Raw genomic sequence first — 20,803 nt, 5'->3', positions numbered from 1 at the left:
CCTCTGCAGGATCTCTTTTCAGGGTTTGCTCTGTTTGCATTTCTAAAGCAGATGCCAGATTTTAAAACAATGCTGTTTTCAAACTGTTTCATCTGCTCAAACCCCCCTCATGTGGCGGCAGATTTCTGAGAGATGCTCTGCTGCGCTCTGCGGATGGGCCATCAGCAAAGCTTAGTCCCTGTGGCTGCATAATGCCAGCACCATGGGACTTGCCCACCTGAGCTCCAGGATCATAGAAACATAGAAAGGTTTGGGTTGGAAGGGACCTCAAAACCCATCCAGTTCCAACTGGACACCTCCCACTGGATCAAGGGCTCCAAGCCCCATCCAACCTGGCCTTGAACACCTCCAGGGATGGGGCAGCCACTTCTCTGGGCAACCTGGGCCAGTGTCTCACCACTACCCCCGTGAAGAATTTCTTCCTAACGTCTAATCTAAATCTTCCCCCCCTCTCCAATTTAAAGCCATTCCTCCTTGTCCTGTCACTCCAGGCCTCTGGAAAAAGCCCCTCCCCGGCTTTCCTGGAGCCCCTTTCAGCACTGGAAGCTGCTCTAAGGTCTCCCCAGGGCCTTCTCTTCTCCAACAACCCCAACTCTCTCAGCCTATCCTTGTACAGGAGCTGCTTCAGCCCTCGGGTCATCTCCGTGGCCTCCTCTGGACATGTTCCAACAGTTCCCTATCCTTCTTATGTTGAGGATTCCCAAACTGGACACAGGACCCCAGGTGGGGTCTCACGAGAGCAGAGTAAAGGGGCAGAATCCCCTCCCTCCCTGCTGGCCACGCTGCTTTGGATGCAGCCCAGGACACGGTTGGTTTCTGGGCTGTGAGTGCACGTTGCGGCTCATGTTGAGCTTCTCGTCACTGAGCACCACAAATTCCCCAAGGGATTTCTCATCAATGAGTCCTGCAAGGAGCTGTGGAATGTTGGTTTCCTTGCTCAAATCTCCCAAAAAGGAGACAGCGAAGGCTGGACGTGGTAGGAAGATCTGCAATCCAAGTAATCATATGGAGTCTTGTGTCCATGCCTTTTTAAAAGATTATGTCCAGAGCCAACAACAAATGTTGACGAAGAAGCCCCATTTCCCTCTGCTGGGTGCCCAGCCTGTGCGGGGCGATTCCACCGTCACCCAGTCAGTGAGCTCATTTTTAAGACTCGTCTTTTCTTGTTTCTTGGAGGTCAGGTTGCCAAACTTTTCCAGGACTCGAGTCTGGGCAATATTGTCAACATCCTGGTCACCCGGCTGATTCTCCTCACCGAGGACCAGGTAAGGTTGGCTTTACCAGGCTGCTTTCATCACACATCTGTGCTTCTTTTGTGGGTCTGTGTATCTCCTTGGATGTCACCCCTAGGAAGCTCCCCAGTGCAGTCTGCTGAGTGCTTCACATCCTCTCAATGGCAGCTGGGGACCAGGTTTAGGCTGAGGAGACTCTTGGACTCGGTTTCTATGACAAAGTGGCTTTAGGGAGGTTTAAGTAGCTTTAGTGCTCCTAAAGTTTTGCTTTCCCATGACCTCCGTGAGAAGGTGGGGGCATCTGGACTGGTGTCAGGGCTCTGCTGGCATGGGAATAGGCGGTGTCTTCATATCAAAGCTTGCCTGGGAACACAATGTCATACTGCTTCCATTTCAGCCCACACTGGAGATTAACCACCACGCCGGGAAATCCCTGGACAGCTTCTGCAAGTGGCAGAAATCCATTGTGAACAGGAACGGCAATGGGAATGCTATCCCGGAGAATGGCATAGCCAACCATGACACCGCAGTGCTGATCACCAGGTAAGGCTGAGCCAGGCTCTGGCAGCGTTGCCTTCATGGGTGGTGTCCTCAATGCAGCTGGCCTCCATCTCTGTCCAAGCGGTTCATCCCGGGCTCTCTTCCCACGTGCTCCCCTACGAGCTGCCTGGCAGTGGCCGTCCCTCCAGCTGGACACTTGCGCAGTTCCCTTGCGGCGATGCAGATTGTTGCAGTTCCGCTCATTCCTGTCCTCCAGTGCCTTCCTTCAGTCTTTGTTGTGTTCTCAAGGAGCTTAGTTGGCAGCCATGGGTATTTGTGCACCAGAAGTCGATGGTGCGGTGTGTGCAGTGCTGTTGGGCATGTGTGGAAATCCACCCTGGAGTTGTGGAGCATCGGACATCCTACTGAAATGGACAGACCCGTCTGCCCCCACTGCGAAAGATGGAGAAGTTCATATAGTTCATAGAGAATCATAGAATGGGTTGGGTTGAAAGAGACCTTAAAACCTATCCAGTTCCACTCCCCTGCCGCAGGCAGGGACACCTCCCACTGGATCAGGTTCCTCCAAGTCCCATCCAACCTGGCCTTGTGTACTTCCAGGGATGGCGAAGCCAAAACTCCTCTGGGCAACCTGGGCCAGGGCCTCCCCACCTTCTCTGTGAAGAATTTCTTCCTAATGTCTAATCTAAATCTTTCCCACTTCCAATTTAAAGCCAAGATCCAAATGGGACCTGAGCATCATGGCAGTAGCAGAGTGCCTCCAGCCGGTATGGGATTTCCCACTTCATTTTAGGTGCCTACGTGTAGAGCTGAACTCTCTCCTTTGTAGCTGGTGGACACTCTTGTAGTAGTGACTTCACATTAGGATGAGGGCAGTCCTGCCCTGGCTTTGTCTCTCCATTCCTGTAACAACGTTCTAGGTCAGCAGCTTAACCTGGATGCTGAATTAGACCTTCAGAGTTGGGGGTCTGAACCCTCACACACAGGACAAATAACCCCTATGAGAATAGGTGAGTGCTTGAGCCTGGAGCAGGAGAGGAGATAGAAGGGATGGCTAGATGGACAGACGGATGGTCAGAAGGACAGCGGATGCAAAGAGGATGACAAGGGCAGTGGAAGGAACAGAGAAACAGCTGGAAGGACAGGGGATGCCAAAGGGAGAGCTGGAAGGGAGAGGATGGAGGGCACTAAGAGGCAGCTCTTGGGGATGCTGCCAGCTGTGCCTGGGGCACAGGCTCTCCAGTGCCCACGTAAACCCTGTCTGGGCAGAAGGGCAGTTGCCTGGGGAGAACCCAAAGGCAAACACAAGATTTGTTTGCACTTTTTTTTTCCTCCGTTATGGAGTGGAAGAAAGTCCTAAAATGAAAGCGGTGGAGAAGGGAGCCTCCAAGCAGGAGCTGCTTTTGCTGGTGCCACCACTCTTCAGCTCCAGTTTCCTGCAGAATTGGGAGTTGTGTGGAGGCTCCGTTCCAAGTAGCTCATGAGATGAGACCCTGCAAGCACTGGAGGAAGAGCAAACAAAAGGCCCCTCGGCCCCAGGTTCACCTCTCAGGCCTGCGGCATCTGCTTTTCCTCCCCTCCCACCACACGTGCAAGACACAAACAGCGGCTTCAAGCTCTTCAGCCTCCCACCAGATGTTCGAGCTAAGCCGGAGCGACTTGCCTGGCCAGCCACGCCAGGCTTGGACAGTATCAGTGCATCCGGCCTCGGCTCTCATAAATTCCCTGTCTCCCGATAGCATCTTGCTGAGCTGCGGGCTTTTTTCTCTTGCAGGGACGTGTCAAACCCGAGCCTCCAAAGGCTTGAACGGTATTTGCTTAAAACAAAGCAACAAATGTTTTTCACTTCGTTTTTCTCAGTTTCCTGCTGGGGGTGAGAGGTTTGGACACTTCCAGAGAGCACCAGAGGCAAAAGGACAGGAGCCATCACCAGGAACGTTATACTTAACCCATTGTGTGCTATCAGCTTGCTTCTTCAGGCACTGGAAGAGGCTGCCCAGGGGGAGGTGGTGGAGTCACCATGCCCAGAGGTGTTTAGAAGATGGGCAGATGAGGTGCTCAGGGATCTGGTTTAGTAGCGGACAGGGACGGTTGGACTCGATGATCTCAAAGGTCTTTTCCAACCAAGTATTTCTATGATTCTTCCCTGCTCTCATCCTTGTGGGGCTGCTGGATGAGCAGTGTCGGATGGTCCTGCTCACCATGCGAGCATCCTTCAATCCCTCATGGTGGTCAGCATCCTCGGTGCTCTGAGCTCTGGTCACACACAGCTTGAAATGCATCTCAGGGCTAAAGAGCTGGTCCCCTCACCTGCCTGCCCTACCTGGATTGAAGTGTTAACCACACTCCTTTCAGCCCAGGTTTTGCAAAGACCCAGATGTCTGTGGAGTCTCATCTTCTGGAGAAGGTATTTAACCAGAGGCAGGGAGGGCGTGTGGTTCATCTCTGCAATTAAATGGTAGTATTCCCTCTGAAGCTTCCACCACATCCCATTGCCAGGGTGCTGCAGTTCAATTTGGAGAGGATTTTACTTCATTGTCCTCATTTAGCTTTTGCTTGTACGATGCTAAGGATGTGCACACAGTCGATTCCTTGCTGCAGCGGCTGGAAGTCAAGGCCAGGAGCAGAGGGAAGAGTCATCTTGAACCGACCCATATTGAGTGTGTCTGGAAAATCCTCAGTAAAGGACTCAACTGAAAAAGGAAAAAAAGAAGATATAAAAAATCACTTTAGCATTTGAATGAAACCACAGTGGGTTTTGAAATGGAACATGTTTGCAAACTGAAAATTTTCCTTGTTTTTTAATAAAAAAATCAGAATTACATGTTTGATTGATACAATTTGCTCCAAGGGAAATGAGTTTCCAGACTGGAGGCTGACCTTGTCCTCTACTGGGGCAGATCCCGGAGCCCGGTGTCTCCTGAGAGAGAAGTGCCCGGCTCCCAAGAGTGTCCTGGGTGCAAGTGAGCAGACCTGGACCACCAATCCAAACAGCTTCAAGGCTGGAACAGCATTGTCCTTGCTGACTTACCATGTTTCATCAATACCAGTCCTCTGCCCCATAGTTAAAGGGAATGGAGCTATCGTTAAAGTCCATAGTGAGCTCAGCTTAAGGAGACTGAGTGTTCTACAATATGAATCAGAGACATCTTACCTGATACACTTGGTACTTCCCATTCCAGAAGCGTCACATGAGTGACGTGGGCTGTTTTGGATGCAAACACCTCGGTGAAATGGAGACATGCATGTGAAATATTTAGGATCCATTGGATTCTTAAGTGTTCTTAATGCTGCCTTCTCTTCTCTGCAGATACGACATTTGCATCTACAAGAATAAACCATGCGGCACTCTGGGTAGGTGGGAGTTTGCTGCTTCTTCTCACCAACACACACATGTCTTTGGGAGCGTGAGGAGGGAGGGCTGCATGGGGGAAAGCGCTCGCCCAATGCTGCCGGCGGTGGAGCCAGGAACAGGCCCGTGGTTTCCAGCCCATTCGACCATGGAGCCTCCTTACTTCTGTAAACACTAAAACCAGCAACCTGAAGGACGGATGGGCTCTGGAAGGCTTCGTTTTATCCTGGGTTGAGTCCAGCCTGATGATTAAGAACCGTTCGCATCTAGGGCTGGTCCATAGCCTGGTGGAGTATTCCTGGCTTAGCAGACAGAAGTAAAACTTTTTTGGGATGACTGTAAAGGGAGTTCTTTATTCAAAGTGCTAGAGGCAGACAGAGCCTGCAGCTCGCGCTGGCTATAGCTCCTCATTTGTCTTGCCCCAGTCTAGACTAAGCAGTCAGGAAGGGATTACTGCTCTGAATCACTGCAGTTAAAAAGGAAAAGTTTGTGGATCTCCAACCTGATGCGGCTGCAGATGAGGTTGAGGGTGGAGATGCTGTGGTGGCTCGATTCGTTCCTTCCCTGCCTTAGTGCAGTGGGCCATGCCTGTGGTGGTGGGACAGTGGGTGGGTCGAGGGAATGCTGCCACTATCCACGGGGCATTTCTGCATGATCCAGCCCTCCGGATAGAGTCAGGCTGGATTCCTGATCATGGTGGGTGTCAGCCAGTGGGTAGTGAGGCTGGGTCTGGCTTACTCAGTTTTCCAGGCTGTCGTGGCCATGTTCAGATGCCCAAGTGCTGGTGAAGTTGATCTCCAGCAGCCATGCCAGCGTTGTGACAGGAATCCCTCCCCTCTGCACACAGTCTGGGGTTTGGGTGTGAAATTCAAAGGATTTTGGCACATTCATAGCATTTCTGAGCCTGTCATTTTTAAACCACTTGACAGTGCCAAGTGACCGTGTGTCCACAGCCTGTAAGAGCCCTGGGTCCATCCCAAAGCCCGGTGCAACCAGTGGGAAGAAACTCATTATTGACAGCTCATTAGGGTGAAGCACGCCAGCTAGAATCCAAATGCCACCCATATCCCCTGCGGATGCTTTGAGCCGATCCTATGTGACAGCTCTGTCTGGCTTCCCTAGGCCTGGCCCCTGTTGGTGGAATGTGTGAACGAGAACGAAGCTGCAGCATCAACGAGGACATTGGCCTGGCCACAGCCTTCACCATCGCCCATGAGATCGGCCACACGTGAGTACTGTGCCAGAAGAGTCCCTGGGAGTAGCTGTTGCAGGGAAGGGCCCATGTTGGTTTGTTCCTGCCAACAGAGGCTGAAAGGTCCTGCTTACAGATGATCCAGATGTGTCCAAAATGCAGCAGCTGATCATCTCTTTATTACCTTGGTGTTTCTAGGTTTGGTATGAATCACGATGGGGTTGGCAACAGCTGTGGCTCCCGTGGGCAAGAAACGGCCAAGCTCATGGCTGCTCACATCACCATGAAGACCAACCCATTTGTATGGTCCACTTGCAGCAGGGATTACATCACCAGCTTCTTGGAGTAAGGAATCCATCTCATCTTGCCCTCCTTTCTACCTCGCAACCAGTACACACCTCCAGCCTCTCACAGTCACCTGTGAGGAGCGGGTAAAGCCAAAGAAAAGCCCCCAAAACACACAGCGCATGCACCTTCTGGCTTGTCTCCCAGCACCTCATCTGATCCCGAGAGGCATGTGCTTTCCTTCCTCCTTTTAGACTTTCCCACGGTTTGATGGCCTGATGAAGACACTAACACAATTCACCTTGTAGCTGTGACACTTTTTTTAGGTTCCCCACTTCCAGCAACTCCACAAATGTATCAGTACCTTCTGGAGGCATTTGGACATTTCTGAAGTTCAGCTTGGACCTGCAGGGAAGGGTGGGTGTGCTGGGGAAGGAGGATCTGGAGACAGGATGGGATCTGCACGGTCTAGGCGGCTTCTCCAGGCACTAAGGAGGAGAGTTTTCAGTTGTGAAGGAGCACTGTAGGAGAAAGGCTTTTGGTATTTTTCCAAAGGTTTCAGAAGAAGGAGTTTAGGCTCCTAAATGCCAGAGTTTCCATAATGTCACCTTGACTGCGTTATTGAGTCATAGAATCATTAAGGTTTGAAAAGACCTCTAAGGTCATCGAGCCCAACCATCAGCCCAACACCACTGTGCCTACTAAACCATGTGCCAAAGTGCAATATCTACACATTTTTTGAGCACCTCCAGGGATGCTGTCATGTCTCTGCAGCCTGGAAGAGCTTCTCAGCCAGGGTTCAGGCAGCACTCAGGGTTTCTGTCACAAAATGAGCAGTCAGGATCAATTTTGGTGAAGTTTCTGGTAGGACGCAGGCACTAATAGAAGGACTGGATAGGGCTTAAATCATGACTGCCAGAAGCAAGTGGTGGAGTCACTGTGGTGGGAAGTCCCCAGGGAGTCTGAATACCAGAGCCGCTGCTGCAAACCTCCCTGAGGTGCTGCTGCCTGTCCCGCTGTCCCCTAAAGTTTGGCCAAACCCTCCGACCCATCACCAAATCCCACATCTGGCAGCTTACATTTGGCTGGAGCAAAACCTGCCCCCCTCACTCGTGCCCTCTGGCCGTGCACCACAGCCTCGACCGAGGGAGAGCTCAGAGACCAGCAAAGAAGACCAGATTAAACCAGGGGCTGGTGAGAGCCTGCAAACCCCCCCAGATTAAACCAGGGGCTGATGAGAGCCTGCAGCCCCCTCAGATTAAACCAGGGGCTGATGAGAGCCTGCAGCCCCCTCAGATTAAACCAGGGGCTGATGAGAGCCTTCATTCTCCCCAGATTAAACCAGGGACTGGTGAGAGCCTGCAGCCCCCTCAGATTAAACCAGGGGCTGGTGAGAGCCTGCAGCCCCCTCAGATTAAACCAGGGGCTGGTGAGAGCCTGCAAACCCCCCAGATTAAACCAGGGGCTGGTGAGAGCCTGCAGACCCCCCAGATTAAACCAGGGGCTGGTGAGAGCCTGCAGCCCCCTCAGATTAAACCTGGGGCTGGTGAGAGCCTGCAAACCCCCCAGATTAAACCAGGGGCTGGTGAGAACCTGCAAACCCCCCCAGATTAAACCAGGGGCTGGTGAGAGCCTGCAAACCCCCCAGATTAAACCAGGGCCTGGTGAGAGCCTGCAAACCCCCAGATTAAACCTGGGGCTAGGGAGAGCCTGCAAACCCCCCCCCCCAGATTAAACCAGGGGCTAGTGAGAGCCTGCAAACCCCCCCAGATTAAACCAGGGGCTGGTGAGAGCCTGCAGACCCCTCAGATTAAACCAGGGGCTGGTGAGAGCCTGCAGCCCCCTCAGATTAAACCAGGAGCTGGTGAGAGCCTTCATTCTCCCCAGATTAAACCAGGGGCTGGTGAGAGCCTTCAAACTCCCCCAGATTAAACCAGGGGCTGGTGAGAGCCTGCAGACCCCTAGATTAAACCAGGGGCTGGTGAGAACCTGCAGACCCCTCAGATTAAACCAGGGGCTGGTGAGAGCCTGCAAACCCCCCCCAGATTAAACCAGGGGCTGGTGAGAGCCTGCAAACCCCCCCCAGATTAAACCAGGGGCTGGTGAGAGCCTGCAGACCCCTCAGATTAAACCAAGGTCTGGTCATAGCCTGCAAACCCCTTGGATTAAAACTTCTAGTTACCTAATAACAAGCACGTGCTTCGCAGCCCCAAGGGCACTGATAGAAAGACCTCAGAACACTTTCTCAGCCCCAGTTTTGCCCAGAGGAGGCTGGTACAGTTATTGGTCCAAATATGTGGGATCTCAGCCTGTGCAGAGCCGGGCGTGCCTGCTGCTGGTCCTCCACCATGATGCTCTCCTACAAGCCTTCCTAAACTCTGATTCTCATCTCTTGTTTCCAGCTCCGGGATGGGATTATGCCTGAACAACGCTCCTCCCAAGCAAGACTTTATCTACCCAACAGTGGCTCCAGGACAGGCCTATGATGCGGATGAGCAGTGCCGTTTCCAGTACGGAGTTAAATCTCGCCAGTGTAAATACGGGGTAGAGAGCCTTCCTGCTTTACTATCGGTTCCCAGGGGGTGGAGGATGAGGGCTACAAAAGCAAAGGGACGTGGGGATTGTTCCTCTGCTCCCCACATCGCTTTGCTCTCCTGCTTCAAAGGAAGGGCACTGGAAGGTTCCCTGTGAGCGTTATGTTTTGCTTCCCTGTGGGAGAACAGAGGAGGTCGTTTCTCATCCACAAAGGTTGACTCCAGCTTAGTTTTGGTCAGATTATTCCCATGGGAAGAGATCCCTTGCCTCTGTGTGATACCTTGGCTGCTGCTGGACCCCGAGGGTTGCAGCTGAAAGCCAAGCTGCAGTTCCCTCATCCAGACTCCTCCCCAAGTGAGGGCTTGTACACAGACATAATTTTCATAACCCTTACTAGAAGTCTTTACGCTGCACAAACTCAGGCAGAGAAACTTCTTTCTTCCAGGTGAGATGGGTTCGTGTGCTATAGGTCCATCTGAGGGACAGCTGTCCCCTAAGTCGCTTCCACCATCACTCTGCCATCCCCTGATCTTTGAATCCAGGAAACCACTGAAAGGAAAGATTGTTGCAGGAGAAAAGATCTCAGCCTGAGATTGGGCTGTTCTTAATGTAGTGGATATTCCCAAATATCTGAGCACAGTGGAAGGGGGAAGCATCTGCACTAACAGGACAGTTGAGCTCCTCAACGCGTCCACTTTCCCCTTGAGAAAACAGGAGCTAGCAGCGAGGTACACAGACAGCTGTGTGGTCCGATGAACATGTGTGTGTGGACCCACCCCAGCACTGGAAAGCTGTGAAGGAGGAAATACACCAGGATTAGGGTTTAGTTTCTCTTGCAGCACAATGCTGCCATTGAAGTGACTCAATGTGAACCAGTTTATCACTTTGAGTGTTCATCTGTTTAGTACAGCCAACACTAAACCACCTCCTGGTGGTCTCACCAGCTCATCTTGGTGAACAAAAGGACAAAGTTTGGTGTTCTCTGGCCCAGTGTGGTCTTTTGACATAGCCCTGTGGCTCAGAGCCTGCTGGACATGGGGCAGACGCAGCCTCCTGAGATGCCCAGAGCTGCAGCAGAATACCATGGTTGTGTTATCTGATGTCAGTGTTGGTGCCCCTCCTTAGCTGCTCCCGGGGGCAGTGGAATGGAAACTTCCCACGTTTACATGCCTGTTTCCCAGCTAATTTTTAACTTGGGCAGACGTTTCCTGTGTATACAAGTATCACAAAAGGACAAGATGTCCTTGTGATGACCCTTCAAGCTCAGCCTGGCTTGCGTGTTGTTTGGGAGGAACCCAAAGGGTGTAAGGGCTCAAGTGTGTGCAGATAAATCTGAGTCAATGTCTAAATCCACCCATCCTGTGCCCCATATAAACAGACTCCAGGGTGATGGCACAAACACGACAGCATCCCTTCCTCCATCCCAGTACAGAGTGGGTGATTAGAAGGTACAATGAGGACAGAGTGAGCAGACGTCACTGGTTGAAGCTGGGAGGTCTTCTCCCTTGGTGACACAGAGAGAAGAGACTATAATGAGCTCCTGCTCCCCAATATTCATGCCGGCTCTCCAAGAGCAGTAGGGAGGGGTAGATGCCTTTTGAAGACAGGAGAGATGTTCTCCTTTCACTGGTGAACCCCAGCTGCAGCCGGGCTTTGACAAAGGAGTTGGAAACCAAAACTCTTTGCATCTCAGAGCTGCAGCCCTCAGTGTTTTCCTTTGGAGGGTCACCCTGTGTCATTCTGCTATCGCAATCCCAGGAATAGCAGGGAAGCAGAGAAATCCCAAGCTCGTCTTTTCATCCCTGTTGGTCCCAGCACGGAGGATTCCCAGTCGTTGAGTCAGTTCATCCTGTGAGGGTAGAGGGTATCGGTTACTGTTTAGAGCACAGCCCTTGGCGGGGTGGAGGAATGCCTTGCTGGAAGGCTGAACGGAGCCCGGAGGCATGATGAACAGGCTGCTACCTGACCGGAGGCAGGCGGCTTGCGGGAGCCGTCTCGTAGAGCGTCACTCTGCCGTAGGGGCAGGCAGGAGGCCAGGCGGTCGCTGTGCCAGCACCAGAGCGGGCAGAGTCCTTCAGCCCATGCGTTGGCCTTGGCGTGCACCAACAGTGGTCCCAGCACGTCCTGGGAGCACATTAGCAGCAGCCGTGGCTGTTCGGGCTCTGCCCTCACGTCTCCAGACAGGTTCCTTCATTGGCAACGTGACCCTGTTTAATACTTTCAAGTACCACCTAAGTCACAGCAGCTGCTCTCTGAAAAGCCATCAGTTTTCCATGGGTTTGTTTCCGTAGGAATAGCAGCAAGACAGTGACCTGGCAGAAAACTCAGCTCTGGATTTTAGGTGTTGCTTTGCAGGGGATGAAGTCCAGTCCGACTGATTTAGCGGCAGAGAGGGTTCAAAAGGACTTCACTCTTTGATTTAGTGGTTGCGACAACTTTGCAGTCTCTGCATGGACCTAACTTTTAGGTGGGTCCTAGAACAGCTGAGGGAATTACTGTGTTTGCTGGCACGCTGGGTGGTCAGGATGGGCTGAATCTCAGGATTTGCAGCTCAGGAAACCTCCTGGAAACAGGTCTGGAGTCCTCAGCCCAGTGGACACAGCCACACTTAGCAGAGCCAGAGAGGAGTGTCCAGTTCTGGAGCTGCTTAAGGGCGAGCTCAGTATCTGGTGTTGCTTTGGTTATTCTACAAACAGCTCTAAATCTTCTGGATGAGTCTCCCCTTTGGCCTGTTAGGCTGGCTGGACACGGCCAGTACACAAGCTAGCCAGACGGTGACCTGCAGTGCGTTCCTGTAGCAGGAAACGACAGATACGCCATGTCTATGCTCCTGGGGAGGTCCATCTTCTTGCAGAGGCAGATCTGGACCCCCATGATGGATCTGGATCCATATGATGTAGGGATACTCGTGATAGGCGCTAAGAATGGGCCCTTGTCCTCGGCTTCCACTGCGCAGACCCACCAGAGAGAACATCCCTCAGCCCTGGGAGACGGGTCAGGTGGAACACAGCAGGATTAGCTTGGGATTCACTGAGAAGTGCTTAGGCTTAGTCCAGAGAAGGGGCTGAGCTTTCAGCAGCCTTGGGGTGAATGCAGCTGGCAATACCTTGCAAGATTTTATCTCATTTTCCCCCCATCATGCTGCAAAAAAACGCTCCTGCCCCTGGGTCCCAGCCTAGCCGGTGCTTCTCAAGTGCACCAGCATGCTGCTGCTCCGGCCTCGCAGCCCCTAGCACAGGCGAATCCTAAACTTGATTTTCTTTCTTTGTCTCTTTTTTTCCTCCCTTCCCCTCTTCTCGCCCCAAATTTTTCTCTTTCCAGGAAGTCTGCAGTGAGTTATGGTGTCTGAGTAAAAGCAACCGCTGCATAACCAACAGCATCCCTGCTGCTGAGGGGACCATATGTCAAACCAACACCATTGACAAGGGGGTAAGGAAGCCCAGGGCGCCGTAGCGAGTTGACAGTGAGTGGTTGAATCCTCCTTCCAGCAATAACCAGGATTATCGTTTGTGTTGTCACCAGAGCTGATTTAAGAGCACCCACCTGCTTGTCCTCCTCCACCTCCAAGAGCCTGGAGTAGGTATGGAGGGAGGATTGGTTGTGCCCAGGAACCCAGAGGCCTGTAATCACCCCACAGTACAGATCATAGAATCATAGAATGGTTTGGGTTGGAAGAGATCTCAAAGCCCATCCAGTCCCACCGCCTGCCATGGGCAGGGACACCTCCCACTGGATCAGGGGCTCCAAGCCCCATCCAAGCTGGCCTTGAACACCTCCAGGGATGGGGCAGCCACCACTGCTCTGGGCAACCTGGGCCACGGCCTCCTCACCCTCATTGTGAAGAATTTCTTCCTAATGCCTGCTCTAAATCTTCCAATTTAAAGCCATTAAATCATCTTGCATGTTCCTGGCAATGCAGAACATGAAGTCATTGCTCCAGCAGTGACTTCTTGGTCTGGCCTAGGAGGGACAGTAAGGTGATGTCAAGCTATGGCTTATGCTGTAGATGACCATCATGTTCTCAGATCTGCTGAGGTCTGCCAACTATCTTGAAAAAAGTGGCTTCTCCCCAGTTTCCCCAAGAGGGACAATGACTTCATAATGTACTTTCAGAGGAACTTATGACCAACTGCCTCACAAGGCTGGATATGATGAAACCTTCATTTTTCAGACTCAGATGTGGGAAAAGGGTAGAATTTTTCATTTTGGAAGTGAATTTTGACTTGATTATTCATATCACTTCGTTCCCTGGATCTCCTAGACACATTTGCACTGATATAAAGTGGCTGTAGCACTGCTAAAGCAAAGTGCCTTTGCAAAATGAGTAATATTTGGGAGAATGGAGAGTCAAGGCTGGGACGTCCTCCGTTTAATGGACGTGCATTTTTCCACTAGAGGAAAAATAATTCTAAGAAATTCAATAATAAATTCAAATCCTTAAAAAGTTGGAGAAGCTGAGCAGGAAGGAGGATGGTTTGGACAAATACATTATTCTTTACAAAAATTCATTTTAGTTCTGCTGGAAATTAGATCAAAAAGGAGTAGACAGTTCCTGGGGTTGGACATTCACCAAGTACAATGGCAATTTTTATCTACTATTCATCTATTTTTTTACCAGCTTTTCCCACTTTTAAATAGCTTTTTCCCCATTTATTATGGGTTTTTTTTAATGAGGGTTCTTCAAAAGTCCTAAGAGAAGTACAAGCAGTCTCAGCCCCAAGGACTCGCGGGACCTATTCCCACTGAAGATGCTGACTCAGTTTGAACCCCCAGTTACCTTCCCGTGCTTCTATTTATCGTTTTCTATTAATTCATGTTTCAGAAGTGATTTGTTATCTTTGAGTGAAAGATAATGCAGTTCTGTATTGTTTCTACACCTTTACCAGCTGGTGGCCCGCGCACTCGGCGGCCAGGTGGGACCTCAAACCTCAACCCTTGGCTGGAGCAGCTCTCTGAGATCTCTCCGAGGTCTAACCTGGCTTTTCCCTTTCTAGCTGGGGAAAGTAGAGGGAAAGACCAGGTCGTAGAAACTATTTAGGATGTGCAAGATTAAAGGAGAGACAGCGTGAATTTCCCTGTCACCCAACCGGGGATGCAGTGTCAGGGGGAAGACTGAGCCAAGCTCTGTGAGATGGTAGCCGTGCCCACATGCCAGTCTCTAGTTATTTCCCCTTCCAAAATTCCCCGTTATTTATAACTGCTCCTGGTGGTTATTGTAGCTTTGCTGCTTTACCCCAAGAGGGTGACTTCAGGCCCAGATCTCGTGGTGATTCCTGCTGCCCTGGGGTTCCCTGCTTCAGCCTGGCTGATGAGACAGCAGCTTCATTGCCTTGATGGCTCCTCCACTGCCCAGTTTGGTTTTCTTTTCTCGTTTTAATTTCCATTAATCCAGAACTCGTTATGCAGGTTTTGGTCAACTGGGAAGATGCCTTTCATTATGCATTTTCCTTCTCTGCATCTCCCCAATTCTTATCTGGTCTTGTAGCCAGCACAGGTCCATGCTTGCCACAGGCGAGTGAGCCGGAGTACGCTCGCAGCAGCCAGGGGGCGAGGGCAGAGCCCATCACAGAATCATACAATGTCCTCAGTTGGAAGGGACCCCCCAAGGATCATCGAGTCCAACTCTTTCAGGAGCCTTGAGCACGTGGAGGGGTTTGTGGGGCTTCGGCAGGCTCCTGGGTCCTTCCTACAAAACCAGCAGCCCCAATTCCTCCAGTCTGGAGCAGCATAGAATCATAGAGTAGTTTGGGTTGGAAGGGACCTTAAAGATCATCCAGTTCCAACCCCCCTGCCATGGGCAGGGACATCCTACTAGATTCCAACCTGGCCTTGAACAGCCCCAGGGATGGGGCAGCCACAACTTCCCTGGGCAACCTGGGCCGCTGTCTCACCAGTCTCATGGGGAAGAGATTCTTCCTATGTCCAGTCTAAATCTGCCCCTCTCCAGTTTATACCTGTTCACCCTCATCCCATCCCCACAAGCCTTTATGAACAGCCCCTCTCCAGCTTTCCTGTAGCCCCTTCAGGTACTGGAAGCTGCTCTAAGGTCTCCTCAGAGCCTTCTCTTCTCCAGGCTGAACAACCCCAACTCTCTCAGCCTGTCCTCGTAGGGAAGGTGCTCCAGCCCTCGGATCATCTTTGTAGCCTCCTCTGGACCCATTCCAACAGCTCCATCTCCTTCTTATGTTGACGATTCCAGAACTGGGCGCAGGACTCCAGATGAGGTCTCACAAGAGAGGAATAGAGGGGCAGAATCAACACCAGGGACACCAGAGTGGCTGTGCCTGCAGAGTGTCTCCTCTGCACCTTTGGAAAGGCACTGGAGGAGGTCACCAGCTGAATGTCCTGGGAGACCATGGTTCATTTTTCCCTGCTGGCTGCACTGCCCGTGGAGAGCCTGGCTCCAGAGCCAAGAGAGGCTGTGCCAGCAGCTCCAGGGTGGGTTATCAGCCCCTGGAAGGAGCACACAGTGGTTTCTTCCTTCCTGGGATTATCTCAGCCCCCAAGGCATGGTGTCCGGCACTGTGCCCAGAGAACGGCAGCGGATCTGGCAGTGTCCCACTCCTTGCATCACTGTTGACTCCAGGGGGTGTGGGATGCTTTCCAGGTTCAAGGGAAATATTTCAGAAGCAAGTTTCCATGATCATCTGTCACCCAATAGGATGAGGACAGGCACATTCTTTAACAGTCCTCAGCAGAATGATGACGCAAAAATGTTGTTACTACAATCAAAGCTTTATTTTAACCTGGACCCTTTGCAGATCAGGTCATTTTAACACATTAAGCACAATTGGAGCTCCCAGGACACATACAAAACTCTTTTGTCCTGAGAGGGAGCAGCTGACGGTGGAGAAGTCTGTGCTCTCCAGGGATCCTGGTCCTGGTGCCCATCAGCAGCTCTGGTCCAAGTCCCACCTAAAACTCGCTGCCATGCGCTGTTATGGGCACGTGTGCTCTTACGTGTTCCTGTTCACATCCTGTGTCACCCTGATTGCCCCAAGTGCCTGGAACCCCTTTAGAGGAGCAGTGGGGATGTGACCCACTTGCCTACAGCTGCCTGCCCCACAGGATGGTGCTCCGGGGACTGGGAGTGGGGATACTGGTCCCAGCATCCCTGTGAAACCCGAGTACGCGGTGTGTGCACAAATAGTGATGGTGTTACTCAGAGGAGAGGGTGTCCTGGGAGAGGCAAATGCCTTCTGTGACAGAGATCTTGGCTCCAAGGCCAGCACAGTTCAGATTTCACAGGATCAAACCAGATCGCAGCCCTGAACTGGTGGCTGTGTCCAATGGACCTGAGAAGCACGCTGGGAGGAGGAGAGCGTGTGCTCAGGGTGTTAAAGCTCTGTCTTTCCGCAGTGGTGCTACAAGAGGGAATGTGTGCCTTTTGGCACCCGACCAGAAGGTGTGGATGGTGCCTGGGGAGCCTGGTCATCCTGGGGAGAGTGCAGCAGGACATGCGGCGGAGGCGTATCCTCATCCATTCGCCACTGCGACAGCCCGCGGTACGTGTATGTGTGTGTGATCATGTCAGCGTGGCCCTGCCTTGTCCTGACTGTGCAGCATCGATGTTCGGGTCAACAGGGAATCATGGAAAGGTTTGTGCTGGAAGGGACATTAAAGTCCATCCAGTTCCAAACCCCGGACATGGGCAGGGACACCTCCCACTGGATCAGGGGCTCCAAGCCCCATCCAACACCTTGAACATCTCCAGGGATGGGGCAGCCACCACTTCTCTGGGCAACCTGGGCCAGGACCTCCCACCCTCATCAAGAAGAATTTCTTCCTAATGTGTAATTTAAATCTTCCCCCTTCTAATTTAAAGCCATCGCGCCTCATCCTATCACTCCATGCCCTTGTAAAATGTCCCTCCCCAGCTTTCTTTTAGCCCTCTCCGGGTGCTGGAAGGCCACTCTAAGGGAAGGCAGCAGCCAGGTACCTGTGCAGCTGTGAGCCCAGCTCCTTGGGAAGGTCTTGGCTCCTGCACACAAATCCCATGTCCTTCTTTCACAGCACCAAGGTGCTCTGGGGTTGGGTCTGCAGCCACAGCCCCAAAGCCACTCCTACAACTCCACTGTGCGCGTGAGCTCTGCTGTGGGACTGCACTCCTGATCCTCCAGGTGGGAACCATCCTCACAGCAGAGCAGGGCTGGTGCTCCTACAAGCTTAGAATCATTAAGGTTGAAAAAGACCTCTAAGATCTTCCAGTCCAACCATCAGCCCAACCCCACCGTGCATACTGAACCGTGTCCCAAAGTGCCACGTCTACACATTTTTTGAACCCCTCCAGCGATGGGGACTCCACCACTTCCCTGATCAGCTAGGGGCAGTCGCTTGCCAGAAATGCAGCTCCCTGCCTTAAGCTGGTTTTCCCATCTCGTTCCTGGTTTGGCAGGCCCACAATTGGAGGAAAGTACTGCCTGGGAGAGCGGAAGCGGTACCGGTCCTGCAACACCGATGTGAGTACAGCCTGGCTCGGGGAGAGGAGCAGTGGGGGGTAAGCAGGGCTTTGCCAGGGGGACAGGCAGTGTTGTAGCAAGGAAGAAGGGATGAGCCCTGTCTGCGTGGGTGCAGGGCAATACGTCCAGCCGTGGGCCCCGTGGGAGGAGGAAGCTGGGTGTGGGTGAGCTGTGCTGTGCCGACAGCAACTCCGCAGTGGGGAAAACAGAGCAGGATGATGCACGCCTGCACCGGCTGCGAGCTAGCTCCGAGGGTGGGTGTACGGTACATCCCTGCAGGGCTTCGGCATCAAGAAAGCACCCAAAGAGATAACAAGGTAAAAGAGGAGAGATCAGAGGCTACCAGCACTGACATGACAGCCAGTGCCTCTCACACACTGCAAGTGCAGGCCTGGCCAGGTGAGAGCGGCTTATGAAATGTGGTGGAGCATCCTGCTTCCCAGGGGAACTTCAAGGGGAGCAGAGAAATAACTGTGTTGCAGGGAAGTCCAGTGGAGCTTTGGACCTGAGAGGTTGTAGCTTTAGACCTGAGAGGTTGTAGCTTTGGACCTGGGAGATGGTAGCTTTGGACCTGAGAGGTTGTAGCTTTCATTCTGAGAGGTTATAGCTTTGGACTTGGGAGGTTGTAGCTTTGATTCTGAGAGGCTGTAGCTTTAACATCCCCAGGTTCATCACGAGGAAACTAGATGGCTCCTTATTGCTTCTCTTGAGCTTTTAAAGCATTGCTCACAAGAGCAAATGTTGCGCGTGCAGAAAAACCAGCTGGGGCCTGAAGGCTTGTGCTGTTGATCTTCCATTAGTGTCCAGCTTTGCAGAAAGAACGCTCCTGCCAAGGTGTAGCAGTGTCCAGTTGTCAGGGCTGATGTCCATCTCCTTAAAGTGCTGGTGTTATCCTAGCTGCGAGCGCTGTAGCAGCTCCTGCCCTCCTAGCAGATAAGGCAGGAGCTGCTCCTGCCAGCACACTGACCCCTGGCTGTGTGGCCACAGGACTGCCCGCCGGGCTCCCAGGACTTCCGAGAGCTGCAATGTGCTGAATTCAATAACGTCCCCTTCCGAGGGAAGTACTACACCTGGAAGACGTACCGTGGAGGTGAGTACTGGTTGGGCTGAGCATCCCTCGGCTTGGGCTGACCTGGAGCGGCGCCACAAAGACCTTGGCTCTCCCTGACCCTCTGCAGGGAGAGGTCTCATGGTCCAAGTGGTCTGGTGGACATTAGTTGATATAGAAATGTAGAATCATGGATGGTTTGGGCTGGAAAGGACCTTAAAGCCTGTCTAGTTCCAACCCTTTGCCATGGGCAGGGACACCTCCCACTGGATCAGGGGCTCCAAGCCCCATCCAACCTGGCCTGGAACCCCTCCAGGGATGGGGCAGCCACCACTGCTCTGGGCAACCTGGGCCAGGGCCTCCCCACCCTCATCGTGAAGATTTTCTTCCTAATGTCTAATCTAAATCTTTCCCCTTCCAATTTAAAGCCATTCCCTTTCATCCTATCACTCCAGACCCTTGTAAAAAGCCCCTCTCCAGCTTTCCTGGAGCCCCTTTCAGTACTGGAAGCTGCTCTAAGATCTCCCCTCAGCCTTCTCTTCTCCAGGCTGAACAACCCCAACTCTTCCAGCCTGTCCTCGTACAGGTGGTCCTCCAGCCCTTGGATCATCTTTGTGGCCTCCTCTGGACCCGCTCCAACAGCTCTGTATCCTTGTTATGTTGGGAATTCCAGAACTGGACACAGAGCTCCAGGTGGAGTCTCCTGAGAACGGAGTAGACCATCCTGCAGGCTGCCCACTCTATGTTCCTGCGACGTGCTGTGTCCCCATCACACATCTGTGGGTCAACACGCACCCCTCCAGGTGGCTGCCCCCACGATTGTCCTCCTGTTCTGCCCCTCCTGGGTCACTCCCACCTTATGCAATCGCCTTTGAACTTCATTGCTCTAGCAGAAACAATTCCAGCAGCATCAGAGCTGTTTAGTTTCTTTCCTCAACAGCTGAGGGAGCAAAGAGGAAATCAGACAAGAGAAAGGAGTCGTTGGTGTCTGGTACCTGGGGAGAAACCAGGGCAGCAGGGCAGGCAGGTAAAGCTTCCACAGGTGGAAGAGACGTGAACTGGTGGCTCCTCCAAAGAACAGCGTTTTCCTCTCCCCAAGGTCAGTCCTGCTGTGTCCTGCAGAGGGATTTAGCGTGGAGAGGGGGCGGGAGGAGGCCTCTGTGACAGGAATCTCTTAATAACGAGAAAGAACAGCGCGTCTCCTTCATGTAGTTAATGAACTTGACTGGGGAAATCCTTCGCAGCTGTGTAAATAAGCCCAGCTCCCAGCGGGGCTCCTGCAGCTGGAGCAGCTGTGCTGAGCCTGCAGGGGATGGATCAATACAAATGTAATAAAATTACCAAGCAGCAAAGGCACACAAAGACCCCAACGAATGCCAAGGTGGAAGAGAGCCCTGCAGGCTGGACCTGCCCTCGCTCAGACCTCTCCCTTTCCCAGGCATGGCCCAGTGGTTTGAGTCCAGAGAACCGCTGGAAAGTTGAAATCTGGCCCTGACACTGGTTTTTGCTTTGTCTTTCCCCCTGCTTCAGCTTCCTCTTCCATAAAATAAGATGACAAAACCTGTCCCCATCCCAGCAGCCTGTGAGTGTTGGCACGATGATGTCTTGAAGGGATCCAGGAGCTCCCTGTCTCAGCTCCCCAGGGTGACTGTGGGTAACGGCCATGAGGAGCTGTGTTGTTTAGCAGTCAGGTTTTGTTTATTCAGTGTCGAAGGGTATCATTGTCTTCCTCTGTGGTGGCCCAGATGGTGAAACTGAGGCACATTCACACAATTAGAGCTACCAGAGAGTGTCTCCTTCTGGGATTAGCAGGATTAGCTCTTTTTGGCATGGTCTTCTTGGGCTTGTCCGCCCTGGACCCTCCAATCATTTGGGACTGTGGTGGTGGGAAGGTGTTGCCACTGTTCCCCTTGACCTGCGAACTACTTTGCCTGAGTCTGGGTGCTCTGGAAGGACGGGGGAGACCTTCAGTACTCAAAGGGGGCCTATGAGAAAGTCAGAGAAACGTTTTGCCAAGGTCTGTAGTGACAGGACAAGGGCCAACAGTCTTAAACTCAAAGCAGGTTGGTTGAGAGTGGATGTATGGAAGGAACGGTGTAGGATGCGGGTGGTGAGATGTAGGAACAGGGTGTTCAGAGACATTGTGGATGTCCTATCCCTGGAGGTGTTCAAGGTCAGGCTGTGTGTCAGCTCCTCTCT

General features: G+C 52.4%; 1 protein-coding gene across 1 annotated transcript in view; it reads left to right on the top strand.

Annotated features, from left to right (window-relative positions):
- Positions 1-20,803, top strand: part of ADAMTS10 (ADAM metallopeptidase with thrombospondin type 1 motif 10) — a 68,074-nt gene that overhangs the window by 32,725 nt on the left and 14,546 nt on the right. Inside the window, exons 6-15 of the mRNA XM_009565706.2 lie at positions 1,182-1,265; positions 1,630-1,775; positions 5,044-5,087; positions 6,208-6,313; positions 6,476-6,622; positions 8,965-9,106; positions 12,419-12,526; positions 16,457-16,602; positions 17,493-17,556; positions 18,544-18,646. Coding sequence (XP_009564001.2) covers positions 1,182-1,265; positions 1,630-1,775; positions 5,044-5,087; positions 6,208-6,313; positions 6,476-6,622; positions 8,965-9,106; positions 12,419-12,526; positions 16,457-16,602; positions 17,493-17,556; positions 18,544-18,646 — 1,090 coding nt within the window. The remainder of the gene's footprint in view (positions 1-1,181; positions 1,266-1,629; positions 1,776-5,043; positions 5,088-6,207; positions 6,314-6,475; positions 6,623-8,964; positions 9,107-12,418; positions 12,527-16,456; positions 16,603-17,492; positions 17,557-18,543; positions 18,647-20,803) is intronic.

The sequence above is a fragment of the Cuculus canorus genome, chromosome 27 (genome assembly GCF_017976375.1).
Source record: "Cuculus canorus isolate bCucCan1 chromosome 27, bCucCan1.pri, whole genome shotgun sequence".
Lineage (NCBI taxonomy): Eukaryota > Metazoa > Chordata > Aves > Cuculiformes > Cuculidae > Cuculus > Cuculus canorus.
The sequence above is the reverse complement of the archived record's forward strand: the minus strand, read 5'-3'. Positions and strand labels throughout refer to the sequence as shown.